The sequence below is a fragment of the Magnolia sinica genome, chromosome 13 (assembly GCF_029962835.1).
Source record: "Magnolia sinica isolate HGM2019 chromosome 13, MsV1, whole genome shotgun sequence".
Classification (NCBI taxonomy): Eukaryota; Viridiplantae; Streptophyta; class Magnoliopsida; order Magnoliales; family Magnoliaceae; genus Magnolia; species Magnolia sinica.
The window spans coordinates 16,159,491-16,179,801 of record NC_080585.1 but is presented as its reverse complement, the minus strand read 5'-3'; the positions used below and the strand labels follow the sequence as shown (position 1 = coordinate 16,179,801).

The following is a 20,311-nucleotide window of genomic DNA, read 5'->3' as shown; positions in this document are numbered from 1 at the left end:
CAAGATACGGGTCTTCAAAGATGAGACTCTGGACCAAGGACTCACGGCCAACGAGTCCATAAACCAGCCAGCGCAGGTAATACTTTTAAGAGGACACAACCCAAACCTGGCCTATTAACAGCCCTACCTAGCAATTAACCAGACCGATCGCTACGCAGGATCTTGAAAGCTTCTCAAATCCAAAACCAAACCCTTGAAAACCATTTCAAGCAGCAGCTTTTTTTTATGGAGAATTCCATCTTCAAAAGGAAAGGTATCATGACATTTCTAAACCGTGGAGGAGAAAATGGTCAGTTCTCCACATATACAAAGGATAAGCACACACCTACAAAATTCATGTATTTCCTATGTAGCAAGCGTAGCAAGTATAAGAAGACGTACATGTGATGGAATTTAGTACTTGGAGAGCCAGAGCACATCAAGAACAGCCGAGCTAGCCAGCAAGAAGCAGCTGAAGAAAGCAAAGGATATGGAAACTGTTGCTCGGTCACAGAAGCGATTCAATGGCTTACAGAAGTCTGGCAGAGCTGAGTGCCGGATCCCCGTGCGATTCAGGTTGGTCACTCCTGCTGAAGCTGATCCCGCACTCATCATCACATACGCAAAAACCTGTCATACATAAAACAAATTAATGTTGCGACCACTACACATAAAGAACAGCATTCTGCTGCTGTGGTCTGCTTAACAATAGATATTTTTCACAGCAACTAAATTCTATTATTCTAATACAAAAGGAATAAAAAATGTGGTGGGTGCATTTATGAACAGCTTACAGTGTGGAGTCACAAACCATGATAAGGCCATGATGAGACCCACATGACTGCACAGTTGGATAATCTGAAATGTCGATCTGGGACAGACAATAATAAACAATTCACATTGATTGATGATCCTAAACATCTGATTGGTTGCATCGAAACAAAGGTATGCTCATCACCACCATCTTAGTTTCTCAAAATTGGTGGTGGCAATGTGCCTGTCTGGCCCTGTCGGGTTTCTAGTCCCAGCCTGATATGGGTTGGTCTCAGGCCTGTAATAGAGGCCTGTGGGTAATTATGGGCCTGATAAATGAGAATACCCATCCAACAATGTTAATGAATGGCTTGACCGTCAATCCAAAGGCCCATTTGTTAATCATGCCATGACCAAACCTGACTTTTTGGCCAGATTAATAATCTGATCACCCTATTGCCACCCCTACTGAGAACAATTTGGAGTTGGCAAGAGTATTATGACCACTGGCCACCATAAATCAACCTTCCTCTTTTACCTGGCCTCTTGGAACCCATCATGGAACATGGACAGACCAGTATTGACCCTAAAACAACTACTACATGCACATCCCAAATTCAAATGGAGAACTCCAGTGACAAGGATGTTATGTTTGCATTATTTACTGCAGTATTGCTCATCCATGGCGACCACCAAATGCAAAGTTTGCTTCTTCCAACCATTCAAAAATGTGGGTCCCATCCAAGACACTCATGCCAAGCTCCTAAAGGTTCACTAAGAAGGTAAACATTAGACAAGGTATAGAATGAAGTAATGTGCCCATCAAAACATTGAAACTGAAATACATGATATATCAGTGCAGGAAGACCACCTTTAACTTAATCAATACACTCCATTGATTGTTTTCTTTTAGCAAACAATGCACCCATCAAAACATTGCCCTTGCGACTTAGTCACACCATACTGTAACATGTTATTCTCGAACCAATGTTCAAATATCGAAATACAATTCCCTCTGCAATTAAGGATAGAGCCATTCAGAGTACAGTAACATTCATTTTCACCATTTTATTACTAGTTTACAAAGTAATGACCGTCGGAAGCTACAGCATGCACTAGATCCTTGGATCGAACTGTCTAGTCTAATTTCCTTCGATCCTGAATGTCCATGAGATTAACCTTGACTTTGTCCTATATCAGCGCCCATCTAAGGAGGAAGAGCGAGTCTTTGCACATCACTCAATTTCAGTCCTGACAACAGTGGCCCATGACCCATCATTCAGCAATCCAGTCCATTGGTCTGTTATGTACCACTATGAATCAACCATGGCCCAAAAAAACCGCTAGACAGAAGATCCTAGCTGCCAATCTCGAGCAGTTTTCGGTGTAATACTATAATGTAGACAATGGATGTATCTCTTCTTAACCCTCTATTTGACAGAGGCTTAGGAGTTAGGTGATGCAGGACTGAAATTTAAATATGATATGCGAAATTTCAAGCTTAAGATCACGTTAATTCAAAAACAATTACATAAATTCCATATCCCACATGAAAGTCTAAACATTCAATTAATGGGAATCTATGCGGGTCCAGGCCTACACATGATAGGGCTGGATCAATAAAAATTATGAACCAGACAATACTCAAAGATAAGAAATAATCATCCACACATGCATAGTAATCAGTCCTTAATCCAAGGGATTCAGAAATTCCAATTCGGGGAACCCTAGGGTAAGAAAATGGGCATAAAATTGAAGATTTGAGTAATTTAGGGTAAGGTTTAGAGATTTTGGGTGAAAGCAGAGTGAAAGAGAGGAGAGAGACGAACCCGAGAAGTACCGCACGCGTGGACAACAACAATGGCCTAAACACACGTGCGTGTGATCCCGGCCGCATGTGTGTGGGACCCACTATTCAGAAAAAGGCCACCTTGACCTTGGTCGGCCAAGGATGGACTCCAAAACTCCAAATATCAGCTCGATTTGATGTACGGTTTGTGTGTGGTGCTCCGCCGAAGTTTCAACCCTCCTGTAGGGCCAGATTCTGAAATTCCTGAAATTCTGATGTAGGGAGGAGAATTGGTGCAATAGATGATTGATTCAAAATGTAGATGATGGGGTGAGATAAGAAGAAGGAATGGTAGAAGATGGGTAGGAGAGATGGCGATGGATGGGGGCGAATCGGGATAGATGTGGCTTTGCACCACGGTAGTTAACCCTTCGATAAAGGGAGGGCTTCGCACCCAATTAGGCTTCACAACTCAGAGAGTAGGAAAATGGAAAAAAAAATTTATTAATCTTCAATCAATGAAAAAAGCTACAAGGGGTGCCTATTTATAAGAAAACCCTATACCCCAAAAACTCGCACCATGTACGCAACCTATTACTTGGCAATGAAGCAAATTAAATAAAAACCAAACAGAGAAATCTAAAGCGTTCATGATGTTCTAAATAATAATAGTAAGCAAAACCTAAAATATGAAATCAATCTGACGAGTGGGACACGATCATGAGATCTCATGATGGGCTTTTCTTGACTATCGGGCCCACTTTTTTTTGAACCAAAACTTGTCTTCTAGCTAGGAGGCCCTCCCTGAATGTCGTCATCGAGCCAAATCGATGGTGTGGTCCTCCTGCGTATGTACGTGCATAGGGGTAGTGGTGTGAGTGCGTGTGTGCACGTGATGTCCCCATCAATTCTCCCCGGCTGCGAAGATTTTGCCACTGGCGAAATAAAACTCTTTTAACCGCTCCAGGATGTCAGGATCAAGTCTCTGAAGCTCCTCTTCAGTGAGCCACGTGCTGTCTGAAGCTGGGCGTGACTTCCATTTAATCAAATACTTCTGAAACCCGCTGTCCAACCTTGAAACTATCTGATGGTCTAGGATATCCCCTATTTCCTTTTTGGGAGTTTGAAGGTTAGGTATGGGAGGTAGAAGCTGAGAAAATTGGTCGGGAAGGATAGGTATGGGAGGTAGAGGCTGGGAAGATGAGTCGGGATGGGTAGGTATGAGAGGTAGAGGCTAGAAAAATGGGTTGGGAAGAGTAGGTATGAGACGTAGAGGCTGAAAAAATGGGTCGGGACAGGTAGGTATGAGAGGTAGAGGCTGGAAAAATGGGTCGGGAAGAGTAGGTATGGGAGGTAGAGGCTGAAAAGAAAGGTCAGGAAGAATAGGTATGGGAAGTAAAGGCTGGAAAAATGGGTCGGGAATGGGTCATGGTTCAAGGGATAAATATAGAGAATAAGGACGAGTGAGCGAAGGGCCAGACAAAGTATTAGTGGTCCCCTGAAAAGTAATTAGATCCTCCACGTTGAATGTGGAACTAATTCTCATAGAAGGTAGAAGATCTACCTCATACGCATTGAGACCATTTCGTTTTGTAATTTTGAAGGGTCCAGCACTATGCACGTGTAACTTACGAACGGCCCCCGGAGGATACCGTTCGGGCCAGATGCGGACTATCACAGAGTTCCCAATATTGAATTCTTTGAAACGATTATGTTGGTTTGTAGAAAATTTGTAATGTTCATTACTAGTAGTGATCTTCTGCCTGATTTCTTGATGCAATGAATGAATGTGATGCGTAAAAGACTCCGCAAGCTCTGACACCTTATGGGACAGTGACATAAGGACAAGATCAATAGGTTTCCCAGGTTTATAAACAGTAACGACTTCATAAGGACTGAGACCTGTGGACCTATCGATAGAACTATTAAACGCAAACTCAGTTGTAGGTATTACGGTATCTCATGTTCTGGTGTGCTTTATATCCCTCCTAGGGGAAGACTCATCCGGTAGATCATTAGGAAAGACATCACGTAACTCATCCATTATCAAAATGGCCTCAGTGGGTAACTCTACACTAGCGTCTGGTGCACTCTCTCCAACTATAAGGCCTACACTAGCGTCTGGTGCACTCTCTCCAGCCACAAGGCCTACACTAGCGTCTGGTGCACATATCGTACCCCTCAAAATAGTGGTCTTGATGTCTCTCATTGGGTAGGTGCACGGGGGCACACTCATAATTGATTCTTTTACCAACTCCATTCATTGGTCTATCCACCAGGCCACCTGCCTGAGATGGGACATCTACCCCAATGGTGGGGTTTGTCCTGGTGATGGTCTTTAGTCGGGTAATGCGCACATCAAGTTGTTCTAAGTATTGGTCCATTTCCAAGCACTTAATCATAAACTCCAACTTTTGAGACAACTTGTTTAATGACTCTTGCAATTGTTCCATGTTTAGTGTAGGGTGCCAACCAAAATTCTGCAATATAGTTGTCAAAATATAAGAATTTTTTAAAAAAAAAATTTAAAAGAAACAACCTAGTTTCTAAAAACGAAAATGGAAAGTTTTTAAAACAAGTTAGGAAAGTTTCTAAAAAAAAAAGCAACTTAGTTTCTAAAAACGAAAAAGGAAAGTTTCTAAGAAAAACAAATTAAGAAAGTTTCTATAAAAAAAAAAACAAATTAGGAAAGTTTCTAAAGAAAAGCAACTTAGTTTCTAAAAACGAAAAAGGAAAGTTTCTAAATACAAATTAGGAAAGTTTTTAAAGAAACAAATTAGGAAAGCTTCTACAAAAAAACAAATTAGAAAAGTTTCTAAAAAAAACAACCTAGTTTCTAAAGAAAAAGAAAAAGGAAAGTTTCTAAAAATAGAAAGTATGTTAGTTTCTAAAAAAGAAAAAGGAAAGTAAACTAGTTTCTAAAAAAGAAAAAGGAAAGGAAATTAGTTTCTAAAAACAGATTAAGAAAGTTTCTAAAAAACAGAAAAGAAAAGTTTGTAAACCTAGAAATAGAAAACTAAGTTAATTTCTAAAATAATTCAAATAAGAGGATAATAGAAAATTTCAGCAGCTTATGTTAGGGTTTATAGACCTCTAAACAGCCATATATGATGAAAATTGATGCGTAATGGACATAAACAACCAAACCCTAAACATGTAATAAATTCCCTTATAAGAACCCTAGGCTCTGATACCAAATTTGATGCAGGGCATGAAATTTAAATATGATATGCGAGATTTCAGGCTTAAGATCACGTTAGTTCAAAAACAATTACATAAATTCCATATCCCACATGAAAGTCCAAACATTCAATTAAGGGGAATCTATGGGGGTCCAGGCCTACACATGATAGGGTTAGATCAATAAAAATTATGAACCAAACGATACTCAAAGATAAGAAATAATCATCCACACATGCATAGTAATTAGTCCCTAATCCAAGGGATTCAGAAATTCCAATTCGAGGAACCTTAGGGTAAGAAAATGGGCATAAAATTAGAGATTTGAGTAATTTAGGGTTAGGTTTAGGGATTTTGGGTGAAAGCGGAGTGAAAGAGAGGAGAGAGATGAACCAGAGAAGTACCGCATGCGTGGACAACAACAATGGCCCAGACGCACGTGCGTGTGATCCCGGCCGCATGTGTGTGGGGCCCACTATTCAGAAAAAACCACCTTGGCCTTGGTCAGGCAAGAATGGACTCCAAAACCCCCGAATCTCAGCTCGATCCGATGTACGGTTTATGCGTGGTACTCCGCCGAAGTTTCAGCCCTCCTGTAGGGCCAAATTCTGAAATTCTGATGTGGGGATAGAATTGCTACAATAGATGATTGATTCGAAGTGTAGATGATGGGGTGAGATGAGAAGAAGGGATGGTAAAAGATGGGTAGTAGAGATGGCGATGGATGGGGGCGAATCGGGATAGATGTGGCTTCGCACCACGGTAGTTAACCCTTCGATGAAGGGAGAGCTTCGCACCCAATCAGGCTTCACAACTCAGAGAACAGGAAAACGCAGAATTTTTTTATTAATTTTCAATCAATGAAAAAAGCTACAAGGGGTGCCTATTTATAAGAAAACCCTATATCCCAAAAACTCGCACCATGTGTGCAATCTATCACTTAGCGATGAAGTAAACTAAAATAAAAACCAAACAGAGAAATCTAAAGCGTTCACGATGTTTAAATAATAACAATAAGCAAAACCTAAAACATGAAATCAATCCGACGAGTGGACCACGATCATGAGATCCCATGATGGGTTTTTCTTGATTATCGGGCCCACTTTTTTTTGAACCAAAACTTATCTTCTAGCTAGAAGGCTCTCCCTGGACGTCGTCATCGAGCCAGATCGATGGTGGGGTCCTCCTGCGTATGTACGTGCGTAGGGGTGGTGGTGTGAGTGCGCGTGTGCGCGTAATGTTCCCATCATTAGGATTGTCCTATTAGGGGGGATCTTCAAGGCATAGTCTGTCCAGGGTGGCATGAAACAAACCAATGGTCTAGATTACTGAACCAGGGCCTAAAATTTTAGCAAAAAATCCCAGTATACAGTGCAATGTGGAAAGCCATAAGGATCTTGTAGTTCCTCTTTAAGAAGAGGTTTTTGTGGAGAAACATCAATCAAGAATTTCAAAGACTATCAATTTCCCAAATCACGAGAAACTATGTGGAGCACAATTGAGGGAAATAACCTCAATTGCAAATTGAAGAAGATGATGTACGTTCATTAACAACACAAGAAGGATAAAAATATCTTTTAAACATGTCATACCACTGCATGAATTTAGATTTAAAATCTTGACAAGGGCGGCCATGGCCCATGATTCGATAACCCAAACCAGTGATCTATTGCATCCCAGTGCAAATTGGAAGATCCTAATCTCCAATTGGGACTCTTTTCAGTTAAATGCAATCCATTGCTCTGTTTCTCTTCTCAACCATCCATTTATCAACCACAAATTGCAAGGTTATGTTTGTCCCATTGAGGAGATTTTGGGGGCATTATCCATCCACAGTGGTATGAAGCAAACTGGTTGCATAAATTACCATCCCATGAGTTTCCAATATGAAGAAATGTTTGTACCACATCGCCAGATGAATTTATTGTAATAAATTCCCAAAATGACATGATACATTCTGATATTATGAACACACCTCATCAATATACAGAGGGAGGAGAGTCTGGGTTTTACATGTGACCATATTTGGCTGACTTCAACACAGGCAAGCTTGTAAGTGGGCTAATTAGTCTCCTACAGCCAAAAGAGCAACCACCAAAGATAGTGTACGGCTATTGAACAGTTTTGTTTTAATTCCGCCTTTTTTTTTTTGTGAATTCTTTCATAGAAGCACTGAGTGCATGATAACTACAAATGCATCTGGTGCAGGTTAGAAAATAGAAAGATTTGCTTACCTGATCCCCAGCGAATATTATCCAGGCGTGATTACGCGAAGGTATGACTGGCAACTTCTTCAGCAGCTTTGCGATGCTCAGCACCAGCTGCATGAGCGAATGGGCAGCAACAGCCGCTGAGATTCCGACCAGAAACCTGTCGGAAGAAAATGAATCATATCGGGAAAATCCACTGGAAACTGACCAACATAATATGTATTACCAAAGGGAGAGATGGGACAGACAACTATGTTAGTTTTGCACAATATAAGGTATGATAGTGCCCCATCCTTCTCACATACGGCACTGATTGAACAGATATTCAGACCATGAAATTGTGGGTTTCAAATTCTTGTGTGGATGGAACATATCCCTAAAATCACACTGATCAAGACATCCTAAGTTCCTAACCATTCAATAATGGTTATCAAATAGACGGTTAATAAATAAATAGTGAGTGGTCCAAACATTTGTGTACCCACCTTTTGTTACTTTCTTGTGTAGCAGAACAAAATATGTATTACTATGGGAAGTGATCCCATTAAGGTATTTTGTAACGGTAATGGTGGCTGTAACAAGCTAACAGCCTTGTTGAAAACTGTTACTTTTACAGAGGCATAACAGCTGTTACTACCCCATAATGATCAGATTTCTTTTTTAAGAAAAAAAAATCCAAAAAATATAGAAAACAATCCAAGGATTCCAAATATGAATTCTTTAAAAATATATATATGTTTATGATGGCGTAACAGACCACTCTTTGCTAAGAATGCTATCTCGGCCTGTCTGATAATTTATGAACCTGACAGGCTTAGATTGAGTGTAAAGAGTCTAATCTAATGCAACCATATGCAGATCGAAAGAGTCTATATGTATTCCAACCATGTGTGTGTGTGTGAGTAGAGTTGGGCATTGGACCAAGTCGGAACGGATTGGGTCCAACCCGACTCGGATCGAAATTTGCAGAGCCTGACCCGAACTCGATCCGATCCGATAGCGAGTCCAAGTCATCTAACTCGAACCAATCCGAATCTCTACTAGTCTGAACCAATCCGAGTCCAACTCGGTCAGGAAAACCGAGTCGGATCGGATTGGGCAAGGTTCAAATCGTCCATTTTTTTCAACGGTGTGGAAATTATTACTCTCACTGTTTCTTATAGTGCGATCTACTTGATTATTAGATATACTTAAAATTTAGCATCAATCCCTCAAATGATCTGAAAAAACTGATGGACGGTGTGGATAAACCAAAAAAAAATTAAGACGGGCCCCACCTAGTTTGCTCAATGGGATAAAATATCTCACTGCGAAATCTGCTTCTTGAAGAAGCTTTGTATGAAGGGAAGCGGCGTACTGAGTAACTCAGTATGGTAAGCGTACTGAGTAAACTCCAAGGGCCCCAGTGGCATTCATGCATTGTATCCACTCCGTCCATCTCTTTTGAAACATAATTTTAGGGCATTATCCCAAAAATGGAGTATATCCAAACCTCAAATGGACCACACCACCGAAAACAGTGTGAATTGAACATCTACCGTTGAAAAATTCTTGGGGACAACAGAGGGTTTAGATTAAGCTGATGTTTGTGCTTTCCCTTCATCCATGTCTTTCTGATCTTATGAACAGGTTGGATGACAAATAAACATCATTGAGGGCTTTAGAAAATTTTCAACGGTTGAAATCAATACTTCCACTTTTTCCAGTGGTATGGTCCACTTGAGCTTTGTATATGCATCAATTTTGGGTCGAACCCATAAAATGATCCGGCAAAACGAATGGATGGCGTGGATGAACTACATGCATTCGCGGTGGGCCCAACTGAGTTTACTCAGTACGATAAGAGCTACTGAGTAACTCAGTACGCAATCCAAGAAGTACTGCCTACGGTCTATAGCTCACACCAGCTGTACAGCTGCTTTAGGTACGTGTCGTGTGAAGACGAGCACTGACGCTCCTTGAGCTCCAAGTTGTACGAACGGTTCAAAGGAGATCAAAGTTACATGGCCCCACAGTGATGTATTTATTATATCTATACCATTCATCTATTTTTATAGATCATTTTAGAGCATTATCCAAAAAAAATGAATCAGATCCAAAGATCATCTGGACCACACCATAAATAGCAGCGGAGATGATGATTTTCACCGTTAAACAATGTGTAGGGCCCACCATAATGTTTATTTTCCATCCAATCTGTTCATAAGGTCACAAAGACCTGAATGAAGTGGAAAAAACAAATTTCATGTTGATCCAAAACTTCCGTGAACCTAAAAAGGGTTTCAATGGTAGATGTTCAATCCCTCGCTGCTTTCCGTAGTGTGGTCCACTTAATAGTTAGATCTGTCTTATTTTTGTCTCAAGCCTTAATACAATATTGCCAAATGGATGGACGGTTTGGATATAACATATACCTCGTGATTAGACCCACAGAACTTGCTAACGTTACACTAGCCAATCCGCTTCCGTCTTTGGGTCTGACTGTCAAGATGATGCCTGTAAACAGCTATATGCCAACCTTCTTCGATAAATGTCCGCTGCGACTCTCTTTCTCTTTCTCTCTTCCGTACACAGCTAGCCACCATATCTCAATGTATATCTCTCCAACAGAGAAAGCTCCAAAACCCAATGACAGAAAGAGAGGTATTTGATCTACCGCAGGATATCTAACTAGTCTTCTTCTTGCCGTCTTCTTCAACAGAATGGGAGAGACAGATATAAAGAGAGAGATAGATATAAAGAGAGATAGAGAGAGATAGAGTTGGAGGCTCAAGTGTATATTGGGCGGGTTTTTTTTGCGCCAAACGAAAAGCCAAAGATAGAGGGATATTTTGTAAAATAAAGGGATATTTACATCCCGGGTCGGGTCGGTTCGGTTCGGTTCGGACCCTTTCAGTACGGGTTTTCGAATCGGTTCTGTCCGGATACACCACTATCCGAACCCGACCCGAAAAACGATCAGATCTGGATGAACAGACTCGATCAAGGCCGATCTAGACCATCGGTTCTGTTCGGAACGGTACCGAGTCGGGTCGGATCGGGTCGGATCCACCGGATCGGGTCCAACATGCCCACCTCTAATTATGAGGTTGACCTCATGGGAGCTTCCCATGAGATCGAGCTGTGTGGACCCCACCATGATGTGTATGGGACATGCACACCGTGAATTTAGTGGGTCCCATCTGGCTTATGAGATATCCCAAAAATTAGCCATATCCAAAACTCAAGTGGGCCACATCTGAAACAGTGAAATTATGCCTAAAACATCTAAGAGCACTTGTTGGGTACCCCCTGAGTTTTGGATACGATTGAAACTTGGTGTGACCCCTCATCCAAGTGGGAAACATACAATGGATGGGTTGTATTTCTAAAACATGTCTCAGTTGGCCCTATAAATGATCAAGAAGATTTCAATGGGTGGATGTCCACTCTCAACTGTTGTCTATGGTGTGGCCCACCTAAGTCATGGATTGGCCTAATTTTTAGGCCCGTGGTGCACCATGGAAGGGTGCATCTGATTGGAGTGGACATCCGTTACACATCATGCCACAGCTCGACTTCATGGGATGCTTCCCATGAGGTCAACCTCATAGTAATATATATATATATATATATATATATATATATATATATAGAGAGAGAGAGAGAGAGAGAGAGAGAGAGAGAGAGTCATGCTCACATTTACACCTTCTTGCATGAGCACCCGTATGCACCTTTACATGTGTCATGGGCACAAAATCCGAACAGTCCATGTGATGTGGCACCCCACGAAACTTCTAGGGCCCAACTTTCAGCTTGATCCAAAACTTTGGTGGGTCATAGAAAAGAGAGAAGCAAAACAAGGGAGGTAATTGTTTCCTTTTCCCTTGGCCCACCAAAGTTTTGGATCAGGTTGAAAGTTGGGCCCTAGAGGTTTTATGGGGTGCTGCATCACGTGAACGGTTTAGATTGTGTTCACATCACTTATCAAAAAGTGCTCACAAGTTCTCGTGAGAACTGGTGCGCAGCTGAGTATTTCACTATATATATATATATATATATATATATATATATATAGAGAGAGAGAGAGAGAGAGAGAGAGAGAGAGAATTTTGCTAAGAACTTAAGACCAACAGTACTCATTTCAGAAAATAGCTGAAAATAAAAAAATTATCAATTTTTTAAAATGAACTTAAAGAATCTGATCTCATTGCTAAAGTGAGGAATTTGATCTTGGATTGGGCTGTCTATGGCAAGTCAGTTTCGACTGGCCTCTCCTCTTGTTCAATTCGAGCGTGGCTCTAGTTTGTATTCTTTCCTCGCACTTTTGTGAGTCTCTTTAATAAACTTTTTGTTACTTCCCCAATAAAAAATAAAAAATGCTGTGGGTGATGCTGGAATCAACTGGTGATTTTCCCTTCGCACGGCACAGTGTTGGGCTTGGGAAACAAGAAAGGGTAATTTGGAGACTCGTTTTGATGGCTGCCCTATGGGCACTTTGGGGGGAAAAGGAATGAAAGATGTTTTTGTAATGTGAATAGTTTGGCAATGGAGGTCTTTAGCAAGGCTAAGCTCTATGTAGTGGAATGGGCCTCGTTTATAAAGCTCTAGAGGATTGTAATTTCTCTTTCTTTTATCGGTTGTATCTTTTGCACCTCCTTGGCACTTTTCTTTAATAAATTACTGCTACCTTTCAAAAAAAAAAAAAAGAATCTAATCTCATGCATGCAAGTGTAGATGTAAAGAGTCTGCAATCTGCATGTATTCCAACCATCCACACTCAAAACAAAAGAAAAAAATAATAATCAAATTTTCTGAAAATTTAAAACTAACACCATTAATCGCCAAAAATAAAAATTATCAAAAAATAGAAAACGATATTAAAAATCTGATCAAATGCATGCACATGTAGATGTAATAAGTTTATGCATAATCCAACCATCCCCACTCGAAATAAAAAAGAAAAAAATCGAATTTTGCTGAAAATTTAAAACTTATACTATTCATTCAAGAAAAAGACTGAAATAAAATTTTTTTATTAAAAATAGAAAATAAGATGAAAATGTCTTATCTGATGTATGCATGTGTACATTTAAAGAGTCTAATATATTCCAACCATCTACACTCAAAAGAAGGAAAAAAAAAAAAAAAAAATCAAATTTTAAACTAACAGTATTCATTCTAGAAAATTGCCAAAAATAAAATAATCAAAAAATAAAAAATAAGATGAAAAAATCCGATCTAATGCATGCATATGTAGATCTAAAGAGTCTACATGGCAAGATATGGTCAATCCAATGTTGTAATCTTGAAGTTAATTATTTCCAGCAAGAACGAACAAAAGAAATTGAGTTTTTGCCATTTCTTATTTTCGTCAAACATGGCCCTCAGAGCTTTGATTCAACCAAGATGATTTGATTTCATATTTTAATCTCCAATGAATGCAAAAGAATGGTCGAAATCACCTTAGAATCACTCACGTAGACCAAAAACATAAATAATAACCAAAAAAAAAAAAAGGTTGAAGAAAAGTGGAAAATGCACCTCATGGCATCAAAAGTTTCTTTAAAAAACGTAGTCTGTTTTTCAATCGTTATGGGTGACCGTTATGGGGAAGTAACAGACCGTTACCATTACATAACTACCATTTTGTTACCGATTCTGCATACCTAGATCCCATATTGTGGCTTTATCATAAGTTATAATCCAGGAATTATCTTCCCATGCAAGTTTCAAATACATGATAATATCATATCTTTATGAAAGGTGGAGCACACCCATGCACTAAATAATACCATAATAGCATGGAAAGCATGGCAACTCATCCTCTAAACCATGCAAATTGCAGGTCATATCTATACTATAAAATCACACAAATCAAGCAAACTATTAACCAACTGATGGATGTCAAATGAATTGTAAAAATAGTTAAAGGCCCAAATTCAAAACATAAAATCAGAAAGTAGAGCTAGCAATAGAGATCACCTCATCATTCACAACATTATCTATAATCCGAGAAGGCCTTTTCTTTTCCTTCCATATTTATGCAGAGATGAGATATTACCCAAGGCAATAAATAGATCTGTTCCCACTATCAAAGGATTTACTTGGACCATCACAGAGAGAGGATGGGATTTGTTGACTTTGGTACACAATCATCCGGCATATACAACCCAAGAAAATTGGATATAGACACAGGAATTTTAACCCATTATTTGCTTACTTAACTTCTAAGCGAATCAGGTACAGATGTTATTATATCCATATCCGCTTACTGGATTACTTGAGGGCATTATCATAGTTTACCCAATTAATAATTGTTTTAAATTAAAATATTAAATACTAACATATGACATACTAAATTCTACGGTATTGACTAACATTGATATGGATGATGAGATTCATATAGCAATTGCTTCTGATGATTAATCTTTTGTCAATGTCAGTAAGTTATCATTTAAGTGATATAGGATTTGTAGCTTGATAATAGGTAACTTTTTATTTATAGAAATTGCAAATTTTTACCAGTAATTGGGTATTCATCATAAGTGAAAATATTTTTTATGTTTACCTACTTTTGCAGATTTTACTAGGTTTTTTAATTACTTTTTAAGTTTTTTAATTAAATATTAGTTGGATATCCAATTACCTAACTATCCAATTCATATCCGACTTCTTTGGATAATATCTGAATTCGTATTTAACTTCTTTCAATGATATCTGAATTCATAGCCATATTTGATTTGTTGGAGTTGGATAACGAATACATATATTGCAATACCCTGTAAGATAGCTACCTTTGTGTTGTCAGTTCAATTTTGTGCCATCCTCCACAATCGAGTTATTAATTTGGACGTCCAAATTGCGATAAACTATGCCACGTGTATGGCTAAAAAGTCCCCACCAGTTTTTAAATGGTGTACTACAGGTGTGAGTGGGAAGCCTGTGCCATGTGCAAGGATTATGTGTTTTTCGGGCAGCATGGGCCGTCCACCGAATAGTGAAATAACTTTGTAATTCACTAATTTGCTAATTCATCCATACATATGGTATGAATGATCAGAATGTTCAATAATCCAACCAAGTTCATCAGCTCAATTATAAACAGTTATAGCTCAATTATTTTGATGGGTTTTACAAGTCAATCTTTCGAAGTGAACCTTAAAAACATCCACCCTAGATGGCGGACTACGCTTTCACCTCAGTGTCCGAGGACTACCAAACCTTTTTTTATGCTTTGGACTATCTGAGGAAGTCACGGGTTCCTACAGTCCACGGCTTTGCAGCTCTGCTAAGACCCAGGAATGTCCATTCCCCACACAAACGGCAACAATTCCCTAAGTTGCGGTGTCTCGCCCACAGCACACGTGGCAAGCATGCATTTCGATCCAGACAGCTCCAAATGCAGCACAGCTCGAGTGGAAGATCGCGATCATCCAGCTGGTGGCCATCAAACGAATAGTTAAAAATCAGCGATCAGAATTCAACAAGCGCAATCAGATGGTTGAGATCTTGAGTAAGAGTGAATTTCGGGCTATGCCAAATCTGCAACGGGCCCCAATTTCTGGACGGTCTGGATTGCCAGACATGCTTGCAGCGATGGGTCATGAGACACCACAACTTTTAAAATGGCGATCCATGGCAGTCACCGTAAATAACTTCAGAAACAGGAGCAACTGAGTAATCCGACCGAAACGATACGATACGAGCCAAGAAAAAGAAGGTGAAAAGGTAGCAGGGAGTCTTACTCGAAGGAGTCGGAATACGACCACCTGGAAGAGATCGGAAGCTCGAAACCGTACACAGAAATGGTGGCGGACTGCTCGGCACTGACCATGAAAGAGAGAGCGGCGGTGGAGGAGATGAGGCAAAGGAGGCGGAGGAGCACGTAGGCGGCGTCAGATTTCCGGCGAAACTTCCGGTCAGGACCGGAGGAGACTGGCACGAGTGGGCCGCTCATGGTGGCAGATTCCGCCGCGATCTTTGCCTCCGGCATCTGAATCCCGACCTCCGGCGTGGATTTCCGACCGTTCGTCATACTCTCTCTCTCTCTCTCTCTCCCGAGCAGAGTCCTGACAGAGACCTTGCAAGCTTGTTTTCTCTGCTCTCGGAGAAAAGGACGGGGTTTTTAAACAGAGAATCGGCGTCTCGATGGCCGTACTCCCGTCTAAGGATGACACGTGGCGGGAAGTGTGGGCCCAGGACTAGCCCGTGACTGAACAGACGAGTAGGAAGACGCTGCTTGAGTTCGTTTTACCTCCGTCGCGACTAAGGCCCCAGGAGTGCCGCCCACTGGGGCCCACATTCTGAGATTTTTCGATGATCAGAACCGTCTATTTTGTGTAATCTGTGGAAATGGATCCAATGTAAGAAAATTTTGATGAATGGATGGTACTTACAGTTACCATCTTTAGATGAATTTTAGAACATTGCAAGTAAAATATCAATGGATCTCATTCAACTATAGAAATAAAAATTCAGGATCACGAATGAAGAGTGGTTATGTGCTAATAACCAATCTATGATAGTATGGAGAACATGGACCGTTCAGAACATTGGACCATCTCCGCATGTTGGGTCCAGTGGCGGCGACACATGATGGATCCTGAGTCGCGGCGGAGGCAAAAGGAAATCCGGCTGCTTGGAAAATTTCCCGCACTTTCAATTTGGACGAGTTCGTTTTGCCTCCGTCGCGACTTACGATACTGTGTGTGCCGCCACCTAATGGGAGCCACGTGCTGAGATGGGCCAAATATTTGAACCGTCCATGTACTCTTTACTACGATAAATAAGCTATATGTAATCACCCTTCGTTGACGATACTGCCCTTTGATTTTTAGAGTTGAATCAGAGCCATTGATCATTTCCTTTTCATTGTTCTCAAGATATATTTATAATATAGTTATTGTTTCAGCATAATTTTATCATGGTGGCCCTTATATTGTATATTCCACAGTACGAACGGTTCCAATCATCAGAAAATTCAGCATGCATGCAGCGCCATTAGGGGGCGACCCGCGATGGATGCTGATTCGGTACAGTAGTTAAACGAACTCAATTCGGTGGAGAGCTTGCTAACATGTACCTGATGCTCAGGGAACGGAATGGGTGGTAACTGCGGGGGCTCAGCGTGAAAAGGCTGATTAAACATTCAGGTGGACAACCTCATAAAATTACTTTTTTCTGTCGTGTGGCCTACCTGAATTTAATATTATGATGATTTTGGATTTCCATGATTAACATGATGCAATGTACCTGATGTACGGTGTGGATCTCATGAAAGGTTCTGACACAGTGGGGACCGTGGTGGCCTGAAGATAGATGGTCAGAAATAAATAAGGACGGTCCACGTTAAACTGAAAAGGCTACTGATATTGGTTGATGGGATCTTCCAATGAGAATTGCTGTGCATACACCATTCATCATGGGTCCCAATTGACCAATGGTCTGGATTACGAAACCAGTGGCCACATTGGAGAGAGTTGAAAACCTATGTATACTGTTATAAATGAGTGCCATCTTTCGTATGTTTCTTACCGGTAGGAATCACATGAGACAATGTCCTCGATTTTTCAGCTTGCCTGATAGGCCGATCCGCAGATGGACCATGCCAGGAAAATCTATTCCATAGGGCAATTCTAACCTGTTGGTTTCCACTGCATGGTCCATACATGGCCGAGCCCAACAGTTCAGTGGTCCAGATTACAAGATCAACGGCACCATTTACAGAACCTGAAGAACGGAAGCGGATTAGCTGGTGCACCACACACCACCGACCTGGCTGGTGTGGGTACGTCTCGTGCGAAGACGAGCGCTTACGCTCCTCGAGTTCCGAGTTGTACGAACGGTCAAAGAGATCAAAGTTACATGGGCCCCACAATAATGTATTTATTATATCCACACCGTTCGTCCATTTGGAGAGATCATTTTAGAGAATTAGCCCAAAAATGAGTCATATCGAAATCTCAAGTGGACTACACTACAAATAGAAGTGGGACAATGATTCTCACCGTTAAGAGCTGAAAAAATTGATGGACGGCGTGGATAAAACACATGATGATGGGCCGACGGAGCTTTTCCAGTGCCGACCAGTACCAAGATCTCTCTACTGGAGGGGTCACTACCGAATCGAAATCCAGTTTCTTGGGCATATCCTTGGTTTGTCTGCATAATATCTAGCATAAATGCTCGCTTATCCGGACCGTCGAAGGCATGGGACCCAATCTCAATGTACCATGATCCAGGGTCACACATCCAATGGATATCCAAAAGGCAGGTGGGGTCCACTCAGCCGGTGGCCCCATGCATGGCTGCAAAAGGAATGGTTAGAGAAACATTGACCAGTGAATATGTACTCAAAATGTTGCTGGGGGCTTGCACAAAACCTTAGGACCTATTCCCTCGAAACAAATCAGAATTATTGAATAATAAAACAATGAAGTAAATCAAAGCATCAACCACACACCACACCAGAGATTTTTACGTGGAAAACCCTCGAAAAGATAAAAACTACGAGACCTCGTCCAGATCAACAATCCACTATGAAGTAGAAAATTACAACATTCTTCACTCACGCAGGAGCAGATAAACAATGAAATAATAAAGTGAAAAACGGAGAGATCTCACCGATTACGAGGACGTAAAGGCGTTAAGATATAAATTGCACAGTAGATAACTTGCACAAGCATAACCTCCCTTCTATAAGCTTCCTTTCTCTTTCTCTCTTTCTCTCACACATTTGATAGTCTTTTTGTGTTTTGCATCTCTATAGAAAAACCCTAGGAACCTCTATTTATAGTTTTAGGAAACTCTTTTCCGCATCCCAGTTGCGAAAGGACTCAAATTTCCGCAATCCGTAAAATCGCGAAACAAATCTGCGTAACCATGATCGGTCGAGCGTCACCCACGACCGGTCGAGCACCACCTTTAACCAGTCGAGCACCCCAGAGAAAAAATAACCCAAAGTTGCTGAACTTTGAGTCGAGTCAAGGCTCGACCCCACGACTGGTCGTGCACTAGCCCTCGACCGGTCGTGTGAGGCTCACGACCGGTCGAGCACCGGTCAAAAAACCTATCAAATCTTTCCCTTTTTGACCTAGGAAGGATTCATTTTCTTTAAGCCAACCAGGTTTCTACAAACCTCAAACTTGCTCTTGAGCAAAGCCTTGGTCATCATGTCTGACCCATTATCGTCCGTGTGGACCTTCTCAAGCTGTAACACATTATGTTCCAAAGTATCTCTAATCCAATGATACCGAATCTATATATGCTTTGACTGAATATCGCAATAGACCACGTGCTCATTCTGCTTTAAGCTAAGTTCCTGTAAGAGCCTCTTCATCCAAAGCATCTCTTTACATGCCTCTATGACTGCAATATACTCGACCTTTGTCGTCGACAATACTACGACCTTTTGTAGCTTGCTCTGCCAAGAAACTGTTCCCCCTCTAAACGTGAACATGAACCCAGAGATAGACTTCCTGGAATCTATGTCGCCTGTCATATCTGCATTTGCGTAGCCCTCTAATACAGGTTTTTCGTCACCATAGCATAGGCTCAACCTGGATGAGCCTCTTAGATACCGCAATATCCACTTCACCGCTGCCCAATGCTCTTTGCCATGATTGGCAAGATACCGACTAACAACACCTATGTCTAGGCGTGTACACACCATAACATACATCAAACTTCCTACAGCTGACGCGTAGGGTATCTTCTGCATCTCTTCCACCTCTGCCTTCATCTTGGGACACTGTCTGTCGCTCAATCTGAAATGACCATCTAGTAGAGTACTGACCGACTTCGCTGCATTTATATTGAATCGCTCTGGGACTTTCTCAATATACCACTCTTGTGATAGTCAAAACTTCATACTGCTTCTGTTACGGGTTATCTCCATTCCTAGGATCTGTCTAACCGAGTCTAAATCTTTCATCGTAAAAGACTTGCCCAACTCCTGTTTCGGTCTATCGATCTTCTTGATGTCTTTTTCCATGATGAGCATGTCATCAACGTATAACAGCAGAACTAAGAAATCAACATCTGATAACCTGCGCGTGAACACACAGTGGTCCAACTCTATTCTGTCATACTCATGCTGTGACATGAACGAGTCGAACTTCTTGTACCATTGTCGTGGAGCTTGTTTCGGCCCATACAAGCTCTTCCTCAGCTTACACACCATATGCTCTTTACCTTTGACTTCGAACTCCTTTAGTTGGTGCATGTAAATCTCTTCTTCCAAGTCACCATAGAGGAATGCAGTTTTAAAATCTAACTGCTCTATTACCAGATCTATGCTAGCCGCCAACCCAAACAACACCCGAATGGATGTCATCTTCACCACTGGTGAGAATATCTCCTCGAAGTCTATGCATTTCCTCTTATCAAACCCTTTCACCACAAATCTGGCCTCAAACCT

General features: G+C 41.0%; 1 protein-coding gene across 1 annotated transcript; it reads right to left on the bottom strand.

Annotated features, from left to right (window-relative positions):
• Nucleotides 1-240: 240 nt before the first annotated feature.
• LOC131222970 (CASP-like protein 3A1) lies at nt 241-15,997 on the bottom strand. The gene is made up of 3 exons (XM_058218235.1): nt 15,639-15,997; nt 7,936-8,071; nt 241-609 (listed from the first exon to the last, which is right to left on the bottom strand). Exons 1-3 carry the CDS (start codon nt 15,926-15,928, stop codon nt 394-396), a joined length of 642 nt encoding a protein of 213 aa, XP_058074218.1. The 5' UTR covers nt 15,929-15,997; the 3' UTR covers nt 241-393.
• Between the last annotated feature and the right edge of the window lie 4,314 nt (nt 15,998-20,311).

Coding starts and splice junctions, on each gene's coding strand:
- LOC131222970 (XM_058218235.1), bottom strand. CDS start 15,928: ATGACGAACGGTCGGAAATCCACGCCGGAGGTCGGGATTCAGATGCCG. Junction 8,072..15,638: donor TCGTATTCCGACTCCTTCGA/GTAAGACTCCCT, acceptor TTCTTCCGACAG/GTTTCTGGTCGGAATCTCAG. Junction 610..7,935: donor TAATATTCGCTGGGGATCAG/GTAAGCAAATCT, acceptor TATGTATGACAG/GTTTTTGCGTATGTGATGAT.